The following is a 25,548-nucleotide window of genomic DNA, read 5'->3' as shown; positions in this document are numbered from 1 at the left end:
GTACTCTCACCTGCTAACAACATTTTGAATATAAGCTCCACGCAATTCTATAAATCAAAGAGACACGTTCGATTATTATTTAGTACGATTGAGTCCGAAACGTTTAACGACATTAGTTCAACCTTCTTCCCAATAACTCTAAGCTTAAAATTTATTCATACTGGAAAATTTTAATGCAGGACGCATCATTTAAATTATAAGTTTGTGTTTTTTGACAATCAAAGAAAAAAATGTCTCAGTGTTAAAACAAAAACAAAAACCCAGTTAAAAATAGCAGACAATAATTTTTCAAATATAATTTGTGTAGATCTAATTAAAGCGTGATTCGAAATTGGTAATAAGCCAATCGCCAACTGCAACGCAACGGTGTGACAGAAAGCATACTACAGCATACCTTAGATTTGAATATTCATGATATCGCTTTGAGTTTTTCGTCGTTACAAATACCTACGTGTGAATTTCCGTTTATTAAAAGGTAGGTAATGTGCATAAGATCAATTAAATGAATTCTGATATACAATTAAGATATTGAATTGATTATTTGAAGAATTGAAAATTGTGCTTAAAAATGTGATTGCGCTTATCCTATGTATATACCAAGATAATGGCAGTTGGTATCTTTAAAATCTTGTTGAATATTGAGTTTGAGTGTTTTTTGAGTTATATCATTTGGGTTTGTAACCAGACCTAAATACTTTCTGCTTCAATGGTTATCATATCAAAAGTGTGTGGCACTAAAAACCTTTTTTCAGTGCCAATCTTCAAGGTGTGTAGATACATCTACTCTTGGTACATTATGCCTATTAATATCAGAGCAATATTATTGAATAACGGCCGGTGTCAATATTAATCAAATCAGATTATTCAGATAAAAAATTATATGGTGCTTATTGTATGTATGTACATAAGTGCCTATACGAGGATTTTAACAACAATTCCAAAATATTCAACAATATACCGATCGTGTTTATTGTTTAGAAAGAACAACAGATAAGAATTCAATTTAAAATTGTGTGGAATCTGTTCATATTTTTATATGTAGAGTAGATATACATGATAAGTTGGTTGTTACACATTATTTGATTAAATTAATCGTTAAGTCTACAATACTCAATAAAGCACTTTAAATAAATGAAAATATATCTCAAAAAGTTAAACCATCCCATTCATTTGCAATAGAAATTGAATTTTAAGTCTTCGAGAATATCATAAAAAAAAACCCTTAATTACTTTACCCAGCGATGTTAAATTTATAAGACTTCGATTTTTGTCTCTAAAGGGACACCTAAAAGAATTGAAGGAAATTAAGTTAACATGAAAGTGAAAAGTGTTAAGTAGTTTGTGATCAAGAACTTAACATATTAAAAGCTAATAACTGAATTTTAACCATGTATCGTTTTTGAGCTCAAGATCGAAAACATTGATTAATTTAATACCAACAGAAGTGCAAGAAAATAGAATTTAAATCACTTGAGGCATGGCCTTTGGTATCTTCATATAAAATTCATTCGAGCATTCAATAGTGGATAAGAAAAAGAAGGAAATAATGCAACTTTAAAAAGGAAAATAATTATTTAAAAAGAATGAAATTGTATTGTTCTTTAAATTTTCGGATTGATATTTTTAAAATTGATAATTTAAAAATAGACTTCTGGCCTTAAGAAAAGTTATTAACTTCCAATAGGAAGTTATTGTAATCGGTCCGATTTGTCGAACTGAAAATTTTGACTTCTCTCAACGTTTCAACTTTTCAATTATCCCTAGACATTTCAAGATTTTGAGACGTGTTTACGTACGTTCGGGAAGCTTTTTACGTCGTCTATATCTCAAGAACCAGTATATCGAGTTCAATTTCATTTTGTTGTACAAATAATAATGCAGAAAGATGCAGAAAGGACTCTGAAAAAAAATGAGTGGGTGGTTTTTATCACCATAGAAATTATAAAAAAGTGAAAAGTTTGGTTAATCCAATAAATCTCACCAACCAAGAAACGCTAACGACTTGAATTTAATCTTATATTGTGTATTGTGACATGGTACCAAACAAATAAAATTTTGCAAGTAATTTTTTGCAACGAAGAATAACGTTTTTGATATCTGGTAAAATTTTGAGAAATGTCGTCAGTTAAATTATTCTCCAAAAAAATAAAAATGTTTGCATATTACGAAAAAGTTTGATATTAAAATTTAATTTAATTTAATTTAACGAGATTTTTAATCTAACACAATTTTTTTTGTAGCATTTCTTAAAGTTTTTGATTCTAATATAGACAAATTCAAATTTAATGAATTAAATTAATTTAAGGCCAATGTTTTCTATACTTCACGAGATACCGAGAACCGAACGTCAATTTTTACCAAATGCACGTACTATTTTATGTAGATTTTTATGAAAAAACTGACTGTTAGATTTTTATAAAAAATAATACCGAATGTTGAAAACAATATCTTTTAAGCAATAAAATTAATTTGAACCATATATCATAAATTTTTGAAAAGATATTTGAGTCAAAAATCAATTTTTACAAAAAAGTTTGTTAGGTTTTTATTTTTTGTAAGAATACTGCCAATTTCATTTTTCTCAAAATTTAATTGAATGTTGAAAACAATATTTTTCATAAGATAAAATTAGTTTTTAAGTCAATATCTCAAATTTTTAAACAGATATTTAAGCCAAAAATCAATTTTCACCAACTTTTGTTAATTTTTTTTTGTAAAAAAAGCGTCAATTTGATTTTTCTCACAATCTTATTGAAAGTTAAAAACAATATTTTTAATAAAATAAAATTAGTTCCAAAGCTAATATCTCAAAGTTGTGAAAAGATATTTAGCCGAAAATACATTTTCACTAACCTTTGTTAGTTTTTTTAGGTTTTTAATTTTTTGTTAAAAACTGTCATTTCGATTTTTTCAAAATGTTACAGAATGTTGACAACAATATTTAAAATAAAAAAAATATTTTAAAGCCAATGTCTAAAAGTTCTGAAAAGTTATTTGAGTCGAAAATTAATTTCTTAATTTTTTTCAAAACAATATTTCTTATAAGATAAAATTATTTTGAAGCTAATATTTTTAATATTTGAAAAGTTTTACCAACTTTGAGTAATGTTTTTTTTAGGTTTTACTTTTAAATACAAAAAACTGTCAATTTTTCTTAAAATTTTACCTGATATCAAAAACGTTATTTGTTGGTGCACAGAATTGTTTTGGAGGTACAAATATTTTTTGTTCGTAAAATGTTCGAGATGACAAGATTTTTTTTTAGTTTTTTTTGACTTATAAAAAAAGCAGGTAATTTGATTCTTTTCCAAAAATATACTTTTTAAGTATCACGCTACAATATATAATACAAAATTTAATTCAAGTCTCTAGCGGTATTGGCTCGTGAGATATTTAGGGTTAACCAAAATGTTCATCTTTTTTTATGGTAAAAAATCATTTACGCAACTATCTTGAGAGCCCTTTCTGCATCTTTCTGCTTTATTATCTGTATAACAAAATTAATTTGAATGCAAAATCTCTTCTGGTTCTTGAGCTATAGACGGCGCGGCGTAAAAAACGTCGGGAACGTACGGACGTACGAACGTACTTATGCACGCACGACCAAAAATATTTTATTTCGTCTCTAGGGACCTGTCAAAATTTTCAATTCGACAAATCGGAACCATTACAAAACTTCCTATGGCAAATTAATTAAATTCTATAAAAAAATATTACGCAAAATTTGGTATTCGATTATCAGTATATGAATTGATTTCATTCTGTTCTTAATTTTGTATTTAACGAAATACAAATATTATTCTTAAAAAATAACAATATGTATTTGTTTATATAAAAATAAAAATTTTTAAGAAATATTTAAATTGCTAAAAATTGGTTTTCGACCAAAATTTACATATTCAAAGTAATCTTTTAGAAAAATTCAACTGAAAACTTCAAAACACGAAAACTAACAAAAACAATACAAAATTTATAAGAAATGATTTTCGTCGCAAATATTAGAAGATCAAAGATTCAAATTTTGTATCTCAAACAATATATTGTTACGATTATTTTGTTAAAGTTTTAAGCAATACAAATCGACATACGGAAGGGGAAGATATGCACTCCAGCCTCTTCTTTAATATTGTAATGTAGTTAAGTTTGCATTTCTATGAACCAACTCAGTAATTTTCTTCTTGATAGAAAAAACTGTATTAATAATTCCTTCTAATTCTTATTCATTCCATTTATAGAATTTCCAACAACTTAGTTTAAACGAAACCAATTAAAGGCATTTTTTAATGCCCTCTATGCGCGTGGCCATTGACTTTTGAAAGACAATATAAAGGGGAATATACTTTTATAGCTTACTTAAAATTACAGCTAAAATGCACAAGCTTATCCGAGAAAAGCTTTTTTTATATATTAATTAGAAATAAGATGTTCTTCGTCATCTGTCTTTGTAGACCTTTACTTTGTTGGTGCCATTATTATTCATAAATCATGACCGAGAATATATAGGTAAAGTAGATAAACAAAAAGTACCGATTTTACAATAATCCAAAGCAAAAAAAAATCAGTTAAACGAAAAATAATAGGAAGATGCAATTGCATTTAAAAATAGTTGCAGTAAAAATTAAATTTGGAAATGTTTTTTCTTTCTGAGAAAAATTTATTTTATTATTTTGATTTATTTATTTTTATATGTTCATATATTAATTTATTTTTGGAAAATAAAGAAGATGGTCTTTAAAGAGTTAACATGCATATCTTTTTGTTGCCTTCATTAATATTAAGAGCTCAGCCTTCGAATTGATTCTTCTAGATTCATTTGTAGCTATTTTATGGAGATTCACATTTATTTAATTTTTGCATACATAATTTGACAAGAATTTGTGTTGAAATAATTTTTACTTGCGACATATAGGAACTATATATGACAAGTTTTGCATTCGTAAGAAATTTCGAACTCGAGATTTTAGTCAAAAATGATATTACGATGGTAGAGAAGTCGAAGTAAAATGTGGGTCCGCGATTCCGTCCGGTCTGTCTGTCCGCGCTCCTACAGCCTAAACCATTGGGTCCATTGAGTTCAAACTTGGAAGTTAAGGTTTTGAGCAGATTCACGTTAGGATTTTTTTTAATTTTTGTTTTAAGATCAAAACTAACAGTAGTCCTATACAATTTTTTTGTTCAAAAAACGAAAATTCGAATTTTCTCAAAAACAAACCGATAGATTTTTTTTCTAAATTCTCTCTTAAATTTTATTTTTTAACTTGGCTTCTTTTAGTAAGAAAAACTTATTTTTGTATTGCTCCGGAAAGGTACCGTTCATAGAACCGTTATTTTGCTTTCTAATTTTCTCAGCAACTTTTGAACCGATTTCAATCATTTTTTTCAACGAGCTCTTATAGTGCCTTAACAATATTTGATTATCAAAAGTGCAATTTATTTTGTTTGGATTTTTAAAAAAATGTTGAATTTTTTTTCTTCAAAATTCTATATCTCAAAAGAGAGTCAACATTTTTTTTTATTCATATGTAGAGCGTATATGCAATCGCTAATGAAAGTGCAAACCAAAAATATGTTTAGAACAAAATTGAAAAATTTTATATATACAAAATTAATTTTAAAAAAAAACGCTCTAACGATTTTCAAAAAAAAACAACCTCTACAACTACTGCTTACGTGTCACTTCATAATTAAAATAAAAAAAAAATAGCAATCTCTTGTACCTTTTTGTATGCTTGTTTTTCTTTTTAACTTTGACGAAAAAAATAACTTAACGTAATAACTCCATGTTTGCCCTGAAAACTTCCATTAAAGAAGAAATGTGATTGGATTGTAGTAAGTACCTTCTACCTACCAATAACATTCCTTCATTATCATCATAAACATGTCTTTATCTATCTTTCTGCATAAAGCTGAGCACGCCAATGCCAATGAACTATTCTTTATTTGTTTTAGACTTCTACATTACTACATAACCAATCGCTTTACAAGTTGAACATTTATGTTCTTTCTCTTTCTTATCTTCAGAAAATTTATTTTCTATCCTGGTTCTTCTAATATGAAATTCAAAAAAGCTATCCAAAGGAAAAAGCTTTGAACGAACTAGTTGAATACACAAACAATTTCTTTCGTTAAGTATGCTTATAAGTATTTTTCGTTTACGGGATGATTTGTTCTAGGATGAGTTGTGTCTTGGGATCAAACTATCTTACCGACAAATAATGGTGTACATTCGATAAGATTTATAATAAAAAGTTAAGTTTTTCCAACAAATTATAAATTAATATTCAATAAATTATAATTCTAATAGTCTACGGAAGATTCACTTTGTTTTTACACCTCGTTTGTTAAAATTAGTTCGAAATAATACATATCTGATGGTTCGTCCAGACTAAATTTCTATTCAATCATATAAATAAACAAATTAATTTAAATATAACTTTTTTAAACAAACTCTTTGCATAAAGGAGCAAGTTCGTGCGATTCAGTCGTGCATAATATTTTTTAAATACATTAATTTTATGTATCCGATAAAAAAATTAACACATTTTTGCCATTTATCGAAAGTAAGATATTAGTACCGTGGCATGATGGCTAGTTCGTTGGACTGTCTTGCCAGAAGTATCAGGCTCAATCCCTGCTGTGCCATCAAAAGTTTCCGACAGGTACTGTCTCTTGCAAGAAATTGACAAATCCTCTAAGAATAATTCTTGTCATGAAAAGTGCTCTCTCAAGCTAGCCGTTCGGATCCTTAAACTGTAGGTCCCCTCCATCCCTGTCAACAGTCTCGCAAACAGAAATGTTTCAGAGTTATAAGTCAATAGAAACTAGTTTATTCTCAATGGCCAGTTGCGGCACCTAATTTATTTATTCAAATATAACTTTATTCTAAAGTAGTGCCAAATACTTGATAGTTTTTATTCGGATCCCTAGACAATTGTTAATTTATTTTTAGACTACAATAAATCTTCAATAGATCTTTCATTTCACTTACAATTTATTTTTACAAAGTAGTTACAAACTTTTATTCCAATAATTAAATTATTAAAGCCCTAATTATAGTTTATCTTTGTTATGGATTTGTTGCAAAAAGATTAACAACTACCAATATACTTTTAATAAAAGTTTCATTATTTAGAGGAATATTGTTGATACAAAAATTTAGAGCTTAGTAAATATTTTAAAAGTAGACACATTCAAAATCGAAATTCATTATAAAAATATTAACAAATCATATATATTCTGTTCTTAAAGTCGAATTAAGTCGAACCTTAAAATAAAGACTATGACGCCGCATGCATGTAAATATTTTAGTTGCACAGCTTTTTAAATATAAATCATTAATTTCTAAGTGAATTTATCCACTTAAAGTGGTAGGTAGAAGTTTTTTACTTCAAATTTGCCTACAATTGTATGATCCATATTTTGCAAAACTTTTTCAAAATGTAGACGCTTTCAGTTGAAATTTGGCCAATTTAAAAAACCTTAGGATTCTTACATCGACATTTTTTTCTATGAATCGTAGTCAACTGAGTAGAATATTTATTTGAATGTTAGAAAAATGAAAACAAGTAGAAGAATGTTAAACTTTTTTTTTATTCGTGATGTACATATATAAAGGTGGCAAGAATGTACATCATTTGTTTCTCATAAAAGTATTATTTTTCATTTGTCAGAAATTTCCTTAAGTGCAATAAGCTTATTGGTTTTACGAAAAATGTACCAGAAGTAACCAATTTCTATCAATACCTTCACTTTCAATTTCTTATTGCAAAAAGTAACAAGACAAAATGATTAGCTGATAAAATGGCTCGCTTTGATTGAAGTGAAAGAGATAATAAGAAAATGATCGAAACTCAGAATTTGTATCAACAACTTTGTCCATTAAATGTCGATACTTGTAGCTACTACTACTTACGGTTTTGACCCTTTTAATTCAATGACCTATTTTTCAAACTTATTGTCTTATCTCCACTTTCAAAACAAGAAGAAGAAAATCAAAAACAATAGAAATTTCATTGAATATTGTTTCCAGTAGAATTTATATCTGTTTGCATATCTATCTCTATATGATTTCATTTAAATCATGTCTAATAATTTTGCTATAGATTATGGACTTTTTAGTTTTTTAACTAACAAACCATTTATTACTGGCGCAAGGTGCAGGATTGCGGTTAAATACTATCCAATACATGGTTGATGATTTAAAGAAAATGATTTGTTACCAAAAACAACATATTTTCTTCTTTCTTTATTTCTATTCACCACTCGAATAATAGAATTAATAATAATAACACTGGTCGACAAATACAATTTTGTTTGTTCCACAAACATAACAATACTTATTAAAAATTCCTTAATTCGAATCTTGCCTTTTCTGAAACATCAATTTTTTAAAATATGTCTTTTTAAAAATGCAAAGTACACATCTTCCTCTTCTAGATACATTAAATCATTTTAGTATCATTCCTAGCTTCTGGAGATTCTCATTAGTTATGAGTCTTTACTCGATTATTTTATATGAAGTTTTGAGCAAACCTTGAACTAGGTAGGTTTGAAAATTACGCTCTAGATTTAACTTTTATTTCTGATTTTGAATCCAAACTTTAATTTTAACTATTTGCTCAAGTTTTAAAAGTACCCGTTTCAACATTATTGCTACATTTTTTAATATATTTCAAAAACTTCATATAAAAGAATTGTTTTGTAGATAACAAATTCGTTACAAAAACAAAACTTACTTTTAAACCGTTTTGCCTTTTTCTGTTGAAAATGTTCATAACAAGGCATGAAGATTTTCGAACATTATTATGATAATATAAATATTTTAACTGGATATTGGAGAAAGGGTTTTTTTTATTGAAAAGGATCTACTTTATAAATTTAGATATCCTCAAAGAGCCTAACATGCGTGTATTTTCAAATTTTAAAAAGTAATAACTCAAAACTCTGAGGTGATACATTCATTTTAAAGTCGGATTTGAACTAAGACCATTAAAACCGTAAAAGTTCAGTTTTATTGCCAGTAAGAAAACCTTGTCGAACAGTGTAATCGACAAGTTTATATTTCAAAGGTTCCTGAAAATTTTCACAATCAGATTGGCAGATTAAAAGAATGAAATATAAACAAGAATTCACTATATTTATTTTTACCTAAAAATTATCTTTAGATTTCCTGAGAAATCGAATCATAAAAGTTCTATTCTCAGAGTTTTATTAGAAACATTTTGTTTAGTATTTTTGAATATATACAATGATACAAAAATCTCTGCGATCTAAGAAATATAACACCATAAACTTTCGAAATAATAATAATAATTTAACTAAGTTTTTAGATATGTATGCCTTCACAAAATTATTATATCAGGAAGCTTATCTTCAATTGTTTTTATAAAGTTATAAAAACATGGAAAGTATATATTAAGGGTAATCAATGAAGGGCAGCTTTTTTCAAAATGGGTTTATTAATTTAAAACAGCCTCTAGTTCTTGCGAAGAGTTGTCTCAAAAGATGGTGATTTAGAGTGACCTAGTCGTTATCCGGATAACGCTACCAGACTTTTTTCGGTGGGGTTATTTGAAAATAAAAAGTTATGCTAGCAAGTTCAAGAACATTGACGAACTAAAATCTAATATACCAGCTGAAATAACTGCTATAACGGCGGAAGTGCTACCCGTTTACACAGAATGCCTTGTGTGTATCAACTGTGTATGGAATGGTTAATTAATAAACGCTGTATTCTAAATCTGATTTTAAGGTACCCTACGAGAAGCTCGTTAATTACTTAACAGCGTCTGAAAAATCGCAATAGACGTGTTTTTTTTGGTACACTGAGAAATCACCAAAAAACGATCCGCAGTAGTCCGGTTTTTATATTTGAAAGTTGATACATCTGAATATTTGCCAGAATAACTTATCAAAAATTCCAAAAAAAATAGCGGAATTCAGACCAGGGATGAAATCATGTAAGCTGATTTTTGATAGTTGACTAAAAATCAAGCAAATACGTCTGTGTAATGTGATAGTCGATTTAAAATTTTTAACCAAACAATTTGACATAAAATAAAAACTTCAAAAAGGGGGTTTGTTCGTATATTAACTAACATGTGTTGTTGAAGCGAGCTTAAAGCTCGCCTAAATTCTTTATATACATACCTGAATTGAATTGAAATGAGCATGATTCGAATCGATTTCGGTCCGGGATCGGATTCGATCCAAAACCTGCGTGGAGGAGTTAGTCTTGTAGGTAATGTATTATGGTCTGTTTATTTGCAATGTTTGTGTACAAAGAATAAAGTTTAGTTTTAATCAAATTAAAAAAAATTGCACGTGGAGTAGATAGCATATTCTTACAGTTCTCCATTTTTTGACACGAATGAAACTATCCCACTTGCACTTCATAAGAAACATCGAAACACCTAGAAAGTGATGTCAAACTTAATCATTTTGAAATTTTCTTGTGTGGTGGAAACACCAAAAACATTTATTTAATCTAAAAAGAGATCAACTTTTAGTGAAAACATAGAAAAACTTAATTATCTTTTCTATTCCTGCAAAATAAGCCAAGTTAGTCAATTTTCACTAACAAAACTAAATAATATCAACAGTAAAAGATTAATTTTTTTCCCCTATGGAAAACACCTGATTCCAAATGCACAACTACTCAACGAACACTGCCATCGAGATACGAATGCAATATCAATCGTACCATCATTTGAGAACGAAATCACATAAGATCCATTTGAGACTCGTATAAATGTCAAAAACCCATCCGTAGTAAGATCCTACTTTGACTTTGATAGGTAGTATTCATAAACAAACAAAACTCGGGTAGTGTTATTTAATGCTGAAATAGGATATATATAGATGGAGAGCTCAATTTGTATATCTCTTTCTTTGTCTTAATCTGCTACTTAGTTAATTAAACAAGAGCAATAATACATAGTCCTGCCAAAAATTATGTTAGAAGACTTCAAGACCTTGTTACTCAAGACATCCATTTGTTAAAAAATGTGTATCTTATATTTCTAAATATTTAAACTAGCAATCAATGAGGATTCAGTTTCACTTCTGTTACAATGAAGCAATGCTGTGAAGAAAATAGAAAAGAATCGCTATAATTGGTAAACTACTATATATGTCCTCAAGAATAGATCACAACCCAAAAACTTATGGAGCGTGCGCTGTCCACATTTGTATGCTATGGAAGTAGTACGGGAATGAATACCACCGCAGCTCCTAAAGATAAAAATGATGTTCAGAGAATTAGACACATTCCCTATATACATCCATTTCGGTCAAGGAGCATCTACGCATAAACGGCTTTTGATGCTCTACTGCAGATCATTTGTTAATATCTCGACTCTAAAAACTTATTGTGGAAAGAATCAAAAGGCGTTTATTGTGATACGCGAAAATTTAGCATGAAATAATCCTTTTTTGAATTAAACCATTTTTACCGCTGAAGAAGTTTATAACAAAGAAAACGTTACAATTTATCCCACATGATTATATCAAACCAAAACTGTTGTTTTAAGGGATGATTTGGGGACGAATATGAAAAATTGTACCTACAAGAGAGATGTAAAAGAAGGCTTGGTAAAGACAGATGGGTCAAAAACAAAAGAAGGGGTTGGTGGAGGTGTGTACTCTAAACGACTGAAATTAGGTCTCTCATTCTCCTTCCCAATTATTGTAGCGTGTTCCAAGCGGTGATTTTGGCGATAAAAGAAGTCTTGTCCTGACTTAAAGATAACCTAATATCGACATCTGATATCCGTATTTTCTCAGATAGCCAGGCTGCTATCAAATCTATGGACTCTGTCTCTACATACTCTTTAACAGTCCATAACTTTCGATCATCTCTTATGGAGATGGCACAACAGTTTAATATTTACCTTTGCTGGGTGCCGGGCCATAGAGACATTCCAGGTAACTGTAAGGCAGATGAACTCGCCAGGAACGGTACAGTACAGCCTATCATACCACGTTTGGCAAGTACTGGCATACCAATCGCTACTTGTAAACTGTTGCTAATGCAAGACGCTGTGACAATGGCAGGCACCAGGTGGAACAACATCACCACGTGTCAAGTCTCAAAAAACATCTGGCCAACACTGGATTTAAAACGTTGAGGTGCTTGCTCTCTTTAAGCAGATCGCATATAAGCTCGATTACAGGGGTCATAACTCATAACCGTACACTGTCTAATAGAAAAGCACGACACGAGACTAGGCGTATTCTCAAATGACTTTTGCAGAAGCTATATGGACGAGGAAGAGGAGGAAACAGTTCTTCATCTTCTCTGTACATGCCCTGTTCTGGCTCGAAAAGGCAAGAATTACCTAGGAGAATTCTTCTTGAACGATCTAAATCATATCAGCATAATCAGCCTCTTACGTTTCGGAAGAGACTCAAACTGGTTCCATTGAGCTTAGGAGGAAACCTCAAGATTCATGTGGTATCACAGTGGGCCATTAAACTGGCCTAAGTGTGTCCGTTTCCATCTTGGATAGCCACTATAACCTAACTTAATATTATGACCACAAGAAACCACAATGAGTACAAAATGTTATATAGTTTCTATTGTCTTATATTATTTTTTATTCTTGTAACTAACAGAACAACTTATTCACGACTAGGCATATTCTTTTCTTCTATAACTATAACGCTCGGTCCCTCAGTCTTTTTTGAATATTCTTACAATACATAATGGGACTCTATCCTGGCCGTTCTAAATTAAATATTGACAAATGAAAAACAATTTTATGAAGAACCATTTTAGTTTTCATACCCATTTTGCCAAAGTTGCCTCCAGCCCGCCCATGTTGTTATTAATACTCGTCTGGTTAAATGTAGGGCTATTATCGTATAACACAAGCTGGCGCTGCGCTGGTCTGGTAGTATTTATTATTATTTGTCAGTAGTTATTATGCTGTGCAAATTATAGTTAATTGATAAAGACAATCGAAAGTGTTGGTCGTCAATATATGGTTGTAAGACTTTTGTATACAAAAAGTACAAAATCTTAAGTGCAGTTGACTTCTTCAAAGTTTATTGCCTTTAAGCAATAAAATTATTCAATAATGATAAAAAAGGTATAGTCTAGCAAGGTGTTTTCCAGCGAAAACCAGTAGAATTAAGATGATAATTCTGTACAGTGAACACAGCAATTCGCATTGTGATTTGTGAAAAGAAACTTCTATGCACACCAGGTAAAAAAGCGAAACCCTAGTAAAAGCAAAATTGAAATTAAGAAATTGACACAAAACCTTGAATTTTAGTAGTTTCTATAAAATTTTATCAATTTAAAGATTTATAAAATAGTTTTGTATTCCCAGAAAGTTCTTAAACACAACTTGTGCCAACAGTTAACAGAACTCTAGTACAATAATGAAGTCATCCTGGGGCTTGACTTTGTAATACACAGCAGCTTTATTATCTGTTGATTTGAGTTGCCGAAATGCACATATATTAAAGTTTTCCCTAAGGTTTTACTCTATAAAGTTTCATCCAGATTCTACTATAAACTTCTTTATAAAATTTCGTCTTTACAAAAGTAGACCAATGTCCAGATTTTCAGTATGAGCTTATATGATTTTGACTCAAACTAATTGACTTATTTTGAAGCTAGACTATGCAATCGATTTGCTATATGATAATTGCATTAAATGTCAACCATGAGAAAGGTAAATATTTACCAAATAGAAGAATGTCTTATGAAACTTTCACGGCTGTAGTTATTTTTTGAATCAGATCGTTACCAATGATTTTATTTACACGTGAGCTGAAAGTTTTCACAACGTTTTTCAGAGATTTTGCGGACTCTTGAATACATCGGTCACGAGTATTTTTTGTAGGGAAACAACATAAGGTAATTATAGAAGTCCTGATCCAATTTATTATTGCACTAAACAAATATGGTTTTGAATATATTTAACCTTAACGATGTGTCATGGTTTAGTTAACATATTATATATTAAGACTCATATATGGTTGGGTACACGTTCTGAATGTGCGGTGTATCACATACGATTTATTGTATGAAAACACAAATTGAATGCTAATTATTAACTCTTTGTTGGGTCCACGTGATGGTGGTCGTGTTTTATTTTAATATTTTTATCAAACTATATTGACAGCAAAAGTCAACTGTCGTATTGCCCAGTGCTTATCAACCATCACCCGTGATATTCAATATGCTAATTTAATTACAAATATTTTTATTAGAAGAACGAATTAAGAAGTCATTATGTAAACGTTATAACTTAATTCACATGCATTGTGTATTGTGTGCCTAAGGTATTGCGTTAATTAATATTTCTATCTAATATGAAATTAAGGTCACTTTATTTTAATTTTTTTTGTTTTTAGGAAACAAACACCATGAATGAAAATGGGATAGTTCCAACAGCAAACTCTAATTCTGCAACAACACCGGCTCTGATTTTACCTGGAAGTGATGTAACATCTACACCAATGCCAACATATACCGGGTCAAATAAGAATGGCGTTGTTGTTAATGAACCAAAGAGACGAGTTAGTATCGCATCAGATCCTGTTTCGGAGTCAAGACATAGCTATGATAATGCTGGTTTTGAACCACATCCTAGGAGAAAGATTTCTCAGGTAGGTACAAAATTTACTGTACTGATGTTTGACAAAATTATTGAAATTATATTTTCGAGTGCATGTTTACTTCTTTTTAAAATGATTGTAAGAAATTAATTTGTATTTGACTTACAGACTTCGGTACATTCTCACTGTGAAATAGGACCCGTCCGACGAAAAAGTATTCTCCTGAATGCAACTCACGACAATGAATCAGAATATGGATCAATTCATAGTTATGGTAAGTTTTCAAATAGTAAGCAACTTTAAAAAAATGCTCCTTGATAATAGCGAACGGAGTTAACGTATTAACTACTGCAGATATATTTTGAAAGGCTTGTTAGAATATTTACTGTGGTCAAAACATCGATTGGATTTTTGGTTTTGACATTTGGCCGACTCTTCAAATTTTCTATTTATAAAACCATACTAAGGTCAGGGCCGGGTTTAGGGGAGGGCAACCGGGACAGATTTCCCGGGGCCTCCACAAACAGGGGGCCCAACAATAGAGACTTCGGAAAATGTTTGTTTCAAATTAAACTAGGAAACATCTTTTGCTTTGATATGTATTTTTTTTGCTCTTTTACCTTTACCTACAGCCTACAGTACTATGTACTGTACATACATGATTGTTTAATCTTACATAACAGAAATCAATGACCTATATTTGTTCACTCCAGTCAGGCAATCAGTGAAATATCAAAATCTCTAATGGCCTTACAATAAGTAGTTTCAATTTACTACCCATCTTGAGGGAGTACCACAATCGCTTAATGGATGAGTGGGGTGGTATTTGCCCGCAACCTCGGAGGAGTTTGTGGTCTCGAAAATAACATCGGTCTTTTATCGGAGAAGAAAAGCGGCCAGTTTTTAGTATTGAAAAGGGCTCTGCGACACTCGTTGGTCTTGTCGAACTGAAGCTAAAGCCTTAGTCAACGGCTATTCGTAAATCGAATGAGCTCTAACCAGCATATTCTCCAATAAAGAGCAAAACGACATCGTGAGGATTTTGCAAAACCCGAAAATGATTCTTGAATCGGAAATGCGTGCACTAGAATCATTGAAATCTTTCGTGGAATCTAAACAAAATGATTTTGATAAATACGAGGAAGCAGCCAAAAACATATCCCATACTGATGAATATGTACAAGCATTCACCAGCACCAGAACGAGAATTAATGTGAGGTTGAATCCGCTCGATAACGGGAAAGCACAAAACGCAAATCCCAAGAAAAAATACAAAGTATACGCCTTCATCCCAGTGATTGACCAGCTATCCGTTCCTCTTACTGAAAAATTGCATGCCTATGAAGCTGTAAGTTCGAGATTTGGATTCCTGCGGATCACATCGAGAACATGGATGCTGAAAATTTGCACGCTGCCGCAAAAGCATTGGTGAAACTGTATCTGGATGATTTAGAGCCTAGTCTTGGTAATAAGTTAGTTCAATTTGTGTTGACTCATACAAAAAGGAAAAGGACTATGGAACAGATCAATCGCCGGAACTATTTTACTACCAAATTCTCGAAAATCAAAAGTTCAGAGATACATTCCCAAACCTTGAAATTGCATTGAGAATGTATTTGGTTTTGATGGTAACAAATTGCACTGGAGAGCGCTCATTTTCAAAAATGAAAATTGTAAGAAAATAGCTTCGAACCACGATGGGACAAAACCATCTATCGAAGCTTTCTCTCCTGAGCATTGAAAGCGATTTTTCGAAGAAAAAAGCTCGAAAGGTTCCGTTCGTTAACCCTTAAATTTAATTTCAGATAATTCTTTTTTCCGTTTATATTTATATGTGTTTGTTCAATACTAAATTAATCTACTTGATTTCACAATTAATTATTTATTGTTAGACTCGAGCGAAAACATTTATTTTGAAAATAATTTTTGGCGAGTGGGCCTCCACTCCTTTATTTCACCGAGACCTCTGGACTGCTTCCTCGTTGTCCATGATTAAGCAGTCATCAAGAGTTTCCATCACACTAAGGTACCTTGGCTCTCGATGTCATTGTTTAGTGGTCATCCTTCTCATTAGTTGATTTGAATGGTCGATGATGTTCCGTAGAAGTCTCTTCGCTGATAGGACTAGGTATTTTTCAAGCGGCATTATTTTGGCTTCAGAGTATAGATAATTGTTCCCGTAGAGGTTCCGTCGCTGCCGGTGGAAGTGCAGGCCGGTGCAAATTCTGAGAATTTTCCTTTCGAATACTAAAAGCTTCTTCTTGGCTATCTTCGAGATTGAAAACCAGACTGGAAAGGAATAACTGATAACTGGTCTTAAGAGCTGATTGTAGATGAGTATCTTCGTTGGTTGACATAGTCCTGTTCTTTTCTTCATCAACGAGTGTAGGCGGTGGAAGGCAAACTAGCTTTTTTAAGAACATTTTTTGAGTATTGGTTGAACCTTAGCAACTCATTGAAATTGATTTCAATTGATTCCTATTTGGCAGGTATGGTGGATCCGTCAGAGAGTCTCAAGACTAGGTTCCTGAAATTGGCAGCGGTGCCGCTACCTCTTCCAGATGAGGGCCTTCTTAAGCAGACAGGTTCCGATTTTGAAGTGTTAATCCGGATGCTCCATTTCTTGTAGAAATTAAAAAGTCTATTGATGTGGGCCTCTGCTTTTCGGAGAGCGATAAATGGTGACATGGACGACGCATAGGTAAGCGAGTCATCTGCATATAGCAGGTTCTCGCATCCGATCGGTACGGGTTGGTCGGATGTCATCAGGCTGTAGAGGAAGGGGCCAGATTTTGAGCCTTGAGCGATTTCGGCTCTGATGTTCTTCATGTTTGATTTGCACTTGTCAAGTTGTCCGAAAATTTCCTGAAAGAAAGAAAAGAAAAAAGAATTTTTATTATTGGCGGAACTTCATCAGCGGATGCAACGTTGAGTGCTTTTCTTGAAAGCCAAACTGCATGTCAGGGATGGAGGAGTTTTCACTGCAGAATTTCTTTAGTCTCCGGAGGATTACTTCTTCCAGTAATTTGCTAAAATAATTGAGAAGTTATATTGGCCTGTAGTTGGATACTAGGTTGAATGCACCTTTTTTCGGGATTGCCACAATCTTCGGTGTTTTGGGGAAATAACAGTTGTTGATGCAGTTGTTGAGGATGATTGTGAGAAAAATCATTACTGCTTGTGGAAACCTTTTTATGATGTAATTGGAGACACCCTCTGGCCCAGCAGATTTGTTTGGCTTAGAATTGCCGATGATCTCTGCTACCTCCTCTAGATTGCATAGATGTGGACTATAGGTAGGATCACTTGCTGGATTAGTGTCAACGAAACTGATTATATCCGGGTAAGCTGAATTGATGCCTCTGATTCTTGTAGGAACGTTGGTTCAGCAGATGGATTCGGCTTGTAGTTTTCTTCGAAGTAGTTGGCGACCGCTTCCTGAGTTGGGGTTGCTTCAATGGTGTTGCTGGTGATGGAAACAGGCATTTGTGGCTGTTTCTTAATAATCCTATTGATGTTTTTGAAGGCATCAGGTCCTGGCTTAATTGCTCGCAATCTTCTTCCAAACTGGATGTTGTTGTGGTGTTGAATGGAGTTCCGGAACATGATGTTGAATTACTATAGCCATAGCTCATTCTGGTATTAGATGTTTGTTGTATTTAGTTCGCTTTTATGAATCCGTTGAAGTCGTTTTCTTAGCCGCTATCTATGAGCATATAAATTCTGAAGTACTCAGGAAGATGTTGGTACCTGTCCTTTGACTTCTTAGGCCTCTTTTGCTTCTCAAGGGTTTCAGCTATAGCATGCTGAAGGTTGTCAATGGCTGCATCGATTTCCGAATTCAGCAGATTCCTGTTTGAAGGTGGAAGAGTAATGCTGTCTTCGATGTCCCTGTGAAGTTTTGCAATATCCAGCCGTCTGAAGTTAAAGAAGTTTTCGGGGACTTCTGTCGTAAGGAGTATGGGAAAGTTGAGGCTTTAAGAATATGGATATGAAACCTACCTTTATATGCGAGGTAGTAAGAATGCAAGTTTGCCCTGCAAGAGTTAGCAATTTAGAATCAATTGAGTATATCTATGTACATTAAAGTCCTTGTTTGGCAAATGATTTTTTGAAAGGCATTCTTTCACAATCTTCACTTTATGAACTGAAGATTGAAGACTTTACTTCCTTCCTTAGCGCAAAGTATTTATTGCCACTCAGAAGTTTACATATTAATCCGCCGTGTTATATTACTAAAAGGATGACGAAGCGAGTTAGCCGGTGACATTAACTTTTTCAAGCTAATACGAAAATATTGTTTTAGCTTCTACTTACCTCTAAAATAAATTAAACAAAATATTATGTGCTCTAAAAATGTAATATAAATGTGATTTTCATTTTTTCTTAGATAACAGAGCTAATGGCGGTAGAGCTACTGCTCTTGATTCTTTAAATGCAAAAATCAATCATCACCAAAATACATCAAATGTTGGAAGCAATTTGGAGGAATCATGGATTTACACATTTTGTTTAAGATGCAGAGGAGATGAACACCATCCATCATGGGAACCTCCATATTGGCAAAAAGTTTGTCCATATCCTTTATGTCCATCATTTCGACAATTTTCTAGAATTATATCTTTGATCCTTATTGGTAGGTTTATTAACAATTTTAATTATTATACAAGATATTTATAATACATGTGTGTTTTTTTTTTCTATGACTATTTAGGAATATTGATATGGTGCACAGCCTACGTTATAATAGGTGATTCTGCGGCTCCAGGAGGACAGCTGTTTGGACTTGTCGTTCTTACAGTTGCCGCAAACTTTGGAGGATGGCTTATTTCTTTAACAACACTTCCAAGATTGATTGGTATGCTTTTAGTGGGATTACTATTTCAGGTACTTAAACTTTTGATGTTTCTTAAAGTAATTTTTATTATGTAGTATATATTGTGTTGCAAAAGTACTGGAAACGTTCATACAATTCAGTTTCTTCAAAACTAGTTTGCAGTGTTTAAAGTTTTGATTTTAAAAAAAACATAAATGAAATAGTAATGATTGTATTGATATTCTGACCTAGAGCGCTCAGCAAATTTTTGGAGTGGAGTGATAACCAAAATACTTGTACATATTTGAAAAATACTCTCCATTATATTTTCAGCCCTATGATTGCGATACACATTTAAATCTTTCTCAAGTGCATTTTCACACCATCAAATCATTAGAACTTTATGTTTCTAATCGATTTCAATTTCATTTCGAGTGAAAGTAAAATGTAGAATTTAGTTGTTTATTAAATTGTGACATGCTTTTGAATAAATTGTCAATTGAAATGCGATTTAACAAACCAATTTCTTACCAACCTGAATGATAAATAAGCTTCTCAACTAAAATATTCTTTTTAACTTAAGGTCACGGTGAAGTCTTAACCAATAGATTTAAAACACTATACAGAGAATGTCTACATACCGTTTTAGAATTAAAAAAACTTATGTAGAAAGTTCACGTTTAAAAATTAAAAATGGCTACGACATTATTGAAGGTGTATAATTTAATAATTAATCCAAAATCATTGTGATCAATGGATTTGCCATTGTTATTTTTTAACTGTAATCCAATTTTAAAAAAATGTAATATTCTAGTTTTTACAGTTTTAAATCATTTCCTTTTTTTACTTTTGATTTAGAATGTTGGGTTGGTGGATTTTGATGGTGATTTCGCTCAAGTAACATCCATTCTACGCAAATTTGCACTTACGATAATACTTATTCGAGCTGGCCTCGAAATGGAACCTGATGCTTTCAAAAAAGTTTGGAAAACAATTCTTAAGCTTGGAGTTATACCATGGACCGTTGAGGCATGTGTAGTAGCTTTTATGAGCCACTACTTGCTGAACATACCCTGGATTTGGGCTTTTTTACTTGGATCGATAATTGCTGCTGTATCACCCGCCGTTGTTGTGCCATGTCTATTTAGACTGAGAACAAAAGGTTATGGTGTAGCAAAGGGTATTCCAACACTTATTATAGCTGTTGCTGGCATCGATGATGCATTATCTGTGGCCGTATTTGGTATTATCAGCAGCATTATGTTTTCCGACAAAGGGATGGGCTATCAAATTTCACAAGCACCTGTTTGTATTTTTGGTGGACTTGGCTTTGGGATTGCTTGGGGATACATGTCGCGATTCTTTCCCGAAAAGGGCGATCCATATGTAGTGCCCTTGAGAACTATTTTGCTTTTCACTGGCGGACTCTTTTCGATATTCGGAAGCGAGGTTATCGGCTATGAAGGCGCAGGACCTCTTGCTGTAGTGTTTGCAGCATTTGTTTCGAACTTATTTTGGTGCAAGCAGGGATGGGAAATTGAAGACAATCCCGTTTCAACAGCCTTTGAAATATTTTGGATGATTTTCGAACCAATTTTATTTGGAATCACTGGTTCAACCGTTAAGGTAAATATATTTAACTTTTAAAAAAAGTGATTTAAGTTTTAAAAAAACTGTGGTAATAACTTTACCTTTTCATTGTTTTTTTTTTCTTCAGATTTCAGAACTTGATCCAGACATCGTATCTGTTGGCATTGCATGTTTAGTTGCTGGTGTAATTCTACGTATTATTTGTACCGCAGGGATTGCATTTGGTGATAAGTTAAATTTAAAGGAGAAGATCTTTGTTGCCTTGTCGTGGATGTCTAAGGCTACCGTCCAGGCTGCTTTGGGACCAGTTGCAATGAAGCACTTGACCAGCGAATCAAGCAATGAGGAGAGACATTATGCAGAAATAGTACAAACCATTTCTGTGCTAAGTATTCTTTTGACAGCCCCTCTTGGTGCCATTCTAATTTCGATAAGTGGTACAAAACTTCTTACAAAAACCAAGCAACCAAAAATATCAGAAGGTACATTTAGTGATGATTTATCTATACACAAAATGTTATTTTTATAATTTATTTGATGTAATTTTAGGCTGGCGTCGAAGTCATAGGCCTTCACTTCGTGATATCAGTATTATTGATGAAGAAGAAGAAAGAGAAGACCCAGAAATACCTGAAGACAAAACAACATCTGATAATACTCAGACGAATATAAGTTTGTCAAATCCAACATACACTTTTAATAAATAACTGAATAATTTCATAATTTATATAAATGGCTACTTAACAATCATAAACGTATGTACAAAGGTCCCTTTGTTTTATACCTTGTATATGATATGATACAATAAGCTCCAGTCTGTATTGCCAGTATAGTGAATTTGAATAATACAATTCCTTAAATATGTATGTATGTATGTGTATATACTATATATGTAATTATTAAATTAAAGTTATACTAAGAAAATCTAACCTTTGTATTTGTTTTATAAAATTCGATTCCATTGTTGTTAATTTTCATTGGGACACCTTGGTTTGAGTGTGGAATAGGGAGCCTCATTGCGATTTGATTAAAAACTCTGAGATCTTAAAATACATATAACGAAGAACAACTTACACAAGAATAAAACGTCTACGAGTAAATTGCCTGATTTCATAAGCACATACTGGGGTATAGTCTAGTTAATAAAGGTTTTCACCTTAAAAAAAATCCAATAGTTTTGAAACCTGGCACACTTACTAAGGGATGTCTGGTGATAAGTCCCCAAGAATCTGATGCCAACGTGAGCTCTAGCGGCAGTTAAGAGAAACATGGAGATTGTCTCAGTTTTGCATGTTTATATCAAAAACTATTTGTCGTATCAAAAAATTTAGTTCCACAAAATTAAAGCTTATTAAATTTTATAAAAAAAGCTTCAATAATTTTGTTCGTATCTGTTATAGTTTATAAAATAACTCTAGCGGCAGTGAAGAGAAACATACGGTTTTTTAGGTTTTTCGGGTTTATCTTGAAAACTATTTATCGTATCAAAATAATCTTTTACAAAATTAAAGCTTATTAAAGAAATATGACATTAATTTGTTTGTACTTGTTTTAGTTGGTAAAATAACTCTATAGGCATATAGGGAAAACGTTTCTGGAAACTTTTATATTAAAGAAAACGAATATTGAAAATAGAAAACGGAAGTGCACCGCAATAGGGCATAGCATTATATCAGTTGTGCGTCCCAGATCATTCATGTCTCCAATACTAAGCAGGCTTGCCTTATATGTACAAAAAGCTTGGTTCTAAGAAGTTGGTAAACCTTATATCAATCTTACGGTTTTGTTATTCATACTATGAAGCCTGTTGGAGATATCAGCTATTTGCCACACGCGACCAGATTCCAGATTTTTCGTTCAATGATTGGACTAGTGGAACAATCATATTTGTACGATTCAATAAAATTAATGTGATATAAAAATATACTCGTAATAGTTGACTTTAGCAATCATAATGATAGCTTTCTAACGAACTTTACGTTTCTATTGAAATACATATAAAGTTACCGGACGCTTGTTACAATAATTGTCGTGGTCTTTTAGTCAAACATACATATAACGAAAGTATCATCTGAAAACCGTTCAGTTATTTAAAAAATCGATTTTGATCTTCTTCTTCATTTTTATTATCCAGCAACAAAACCATGTTGTAAAAACTGTTAAAATTTCTTCAACTGATTCCAAACCAGGAGTTTTTTCAAACAAAGCAAATCTCAATTCAAAAGTTTCAAATTGCTTTATTTTTAAGTTTTTGGAAGTTGGGTTTGATTCGTTTCAATTTTCGAAAGGACTTGTATTAGAAACAAGTTCTTTAATAAAACAAACACAGTTTCGTGTTTTGAGCTTTTAATAGATTTGTTATAAACGCGAATCAAATAAAAGTGTATTTAAATAATAATGATTTTAGTGACACTTAACAATAAATAATATGACATTAAATATATTCTAAGATTTTTCAAACGTTTAGTAGAAGTTCAAACACACAAATATTCGAAGTATCTAAAACATGGGTATAATAACATTTAGATATGGCGTTTTTCTTTTTTAGTTCAGAGTCTGAGCGAACAGAGTAGAGTAGAATAGAGTTCTGAGCAGAGTATGTTCAGAGCTCTCTGATTTAATTATAAAACAACTTGATCACTAAACTGTCATGGTTTGAAATGTCGTCTGTTTAAAGGCGTTCAAAATTTTCACACACTCATAGCGTTGATTCATAAAAATGCTATATGCAATTAGTTTTCTCTAAATTATCTTTCCTTCTGCAGTAGAGCGACCTGCCTCTTCCGTCATTTTTATTGTTTTGACGATGTTTTTTTTAATATCCCGGCTTTCAAATATTATGTTTGTGTTTGCTACGGCTCAGTTCACACAGAGATTTGATTTTACAAAGGGTTGTCAGAAATATCACAGTTCATTAAGAAATTATCAGTTAATTTTCGAATTCTTGTGTTAATCAATTTAACACCTGTTTGATAATGAAGACCATTAGTTGACATTAGCTTTAAAGACAAGCCGCTTGTCAAGGTTTATTCCCAGATATTGCACATTGGACTCCCATTTTATAGAAGTACCGTTCACTTTCAGTTAGGAAGAAACAATTGCTTTCTTTTTGTATCTATTGAAAAGGATTGATTTTATCTTTTTAGCATTAAGTTTAATATTCCGAAAAGTGTTTGCAGATGTCATCTACATAAATTCCTACTTTACAAAAAGGTAGCTGTGGAAAATCAGACGTGTACACATTATACAAAACAGGGCCAAGAACTGAGCCATGAGGGATACCATATTAAATATTAACCAACACGGATTTACATTTATTAACGTACACTTGAAAACATGTTTCTGATAAAAAAAAAACTTTGAACTGTTCTTATGAGAAAATTTGGAGTCCCAATTCCAGTTTGTAAATAACAGCATTATGCCAAACAGAGTCGAAAGCTTTTTCGATGTCTAATAGGACCATATCTGTAGATCTTCCTTCAGAACAATTATTTTTTTAATTTGTTATAAATCCTAAGGACTTGATGTGAAGCACAGTGGTGGCTCCTAAATCCAAACTGTTGGTCAGGAAAAATATGTTCTTCTTCAATTAATAAGTTACGCCTATAACTACTAGGATTTTCTCTGTCTTAACCAGCTTTCAATATTTGTATGACCTTCGTTATTTTCAGATCTCAGGAAAGTATTGATTCTTTATACAGGCGTTGATAATAAACGTCAGATACTTTCTTCGTGACTTGGCCTGTTTCTCTAAAAACAGGCAAATTTCCCAGCATATAAAAGAAGTCATTTCTAACACCAATTTTTAAAAGGTAACAAGTAGGATATAAGCAACTACAGGCCCATTGCAAAGTTTTTTGCATTCCTTAATTTTTTAACAAGTTGTTTGTGAAAGTGTAGCAATCTTGAGTTAAAATCTCATTTGCGAACAGTAAAAGTGTTTTGTGAAAAAAAGATCAACCGTTACTAATCTCCTCACATTCTCAAACTCAAAAAAAGTTGACTGTTTACACCGACTTTTGTAAAGCTTTTGACCAAGTTATCCATGGAATTATCTTTTTTAAACTTAAAGCTCTTGGTTTTCCACCAGTTTTCTTAGCTTGGATCAAATCATACCTTGAAAACAGATCATATGAGGAAAAATTTAGAAATTGTCTTTCTGAACCTTTTGTTGCTCAATTTGGTGTTCCACAGGGAAGCCATCTTGGCCCTTTTCTGTTCATCCTGTCTATTAACGACGTATCGTCATGTCTACGCTCAAGTGAATAAAGTCCAGCCAAGATCGTATCCTTTTACAAGCCGACATTGATAGTTTCACATTTTGGTGTGGCAAAAATAGCCTTACCCCCAACCCTTTAAAATGATATACGATAACTCTTACTAAACAACGAATCGGTAGGGTATTTGATTATTGTATATCACGACAAAGACATCGTTGTTCCTTTCTGTTTCAACTTAGAATTTACACATCACATTAATTTATTGTTAATAGAGCAAGTTGTATGCTTGGTTTTATAAAACGCTGGGCAAAGGAGTTCAATTATCCCTATGTTACTCTTTCTTTGTATAAT

At 32.0% G+C, this 25,548-nt stretch overlaps 1 protein-coding gene across 1 annotated transcript; it reads left to right on the top strand.

Moving 5' to 3' along the window:
* Positions 1-66: 66 nt before the first annotated feature.
* LOC129952118 (sodium/hydrogen exchanger 9B1) lies at positions 67-21,907 on the top strand. Its single transcript, XM_056064561.1, has 8 exons — positions 67-475; positions 14,368-14,622; positions 14,740-14,845; positions 18,962-19,207; positions 19,286-19,458; positions 20,246-21,013; positions 21,105-21,459; positions 21,527-21,907. Exons 2-8 carry the CDS (start codon positions 14,380-14,382, stop codon positions 21,682-21,684), a joined length of 2,049 nt encoding a protein of 682 aa, XP_055920536.1. The 5' UTR covers positions 67-475; positions 14,368-14,379; the 3' UTR covers positions 21,685-21,907.
* The last annotated feature ends 3,641 nt before the right edge of the window (positions 21,908-25,548 follow it).

Source organism: Eupeodes corollae, chromosome 3 (genome assembly GCF_945859685.1).
Source record: "Eupeodes corollae chromosome 3, idEupCoro1.1, whole genome shotgun sequence".
In the NCBI taxonomy this organism is placed as follows: domain Eukaryota; kingdom Metazoa; phylum Arthropoda; class Insecta; order Diptera; family Syrphidae; genus Eupeodes; species Eupeodes corollae.
Note: the sequence above shows the minus strand (reverse complement) of the source record. Positions and strands in the feature narration are given on the sequence as shown.

Excerpts from the sequence above, each read along its gene's own strand:
- LOC129952118 (XM_056064561.1), top strand. The coding sequence starts at position 14,380 with ATGAATGAAAATGGGATAGTTCCAACAGCAAACTCTAATTCTGCAACA. Across the intron at positions 21,014-21,104 it reads TCACTGGTTCAACCGTTAAG|ATTTCAGAACTTGATCCAGA; the intron begins GTAAATATATTT and ends TTTTTTCTTCAG. Across the intron at positions 21,460-21,526 it reads GCAACCAAAAATATCAGAAG|GCTGGCGTCGAAGTCATAGG; the intron begins GTACATTTAGTG and ends ATGTAATTTTAG.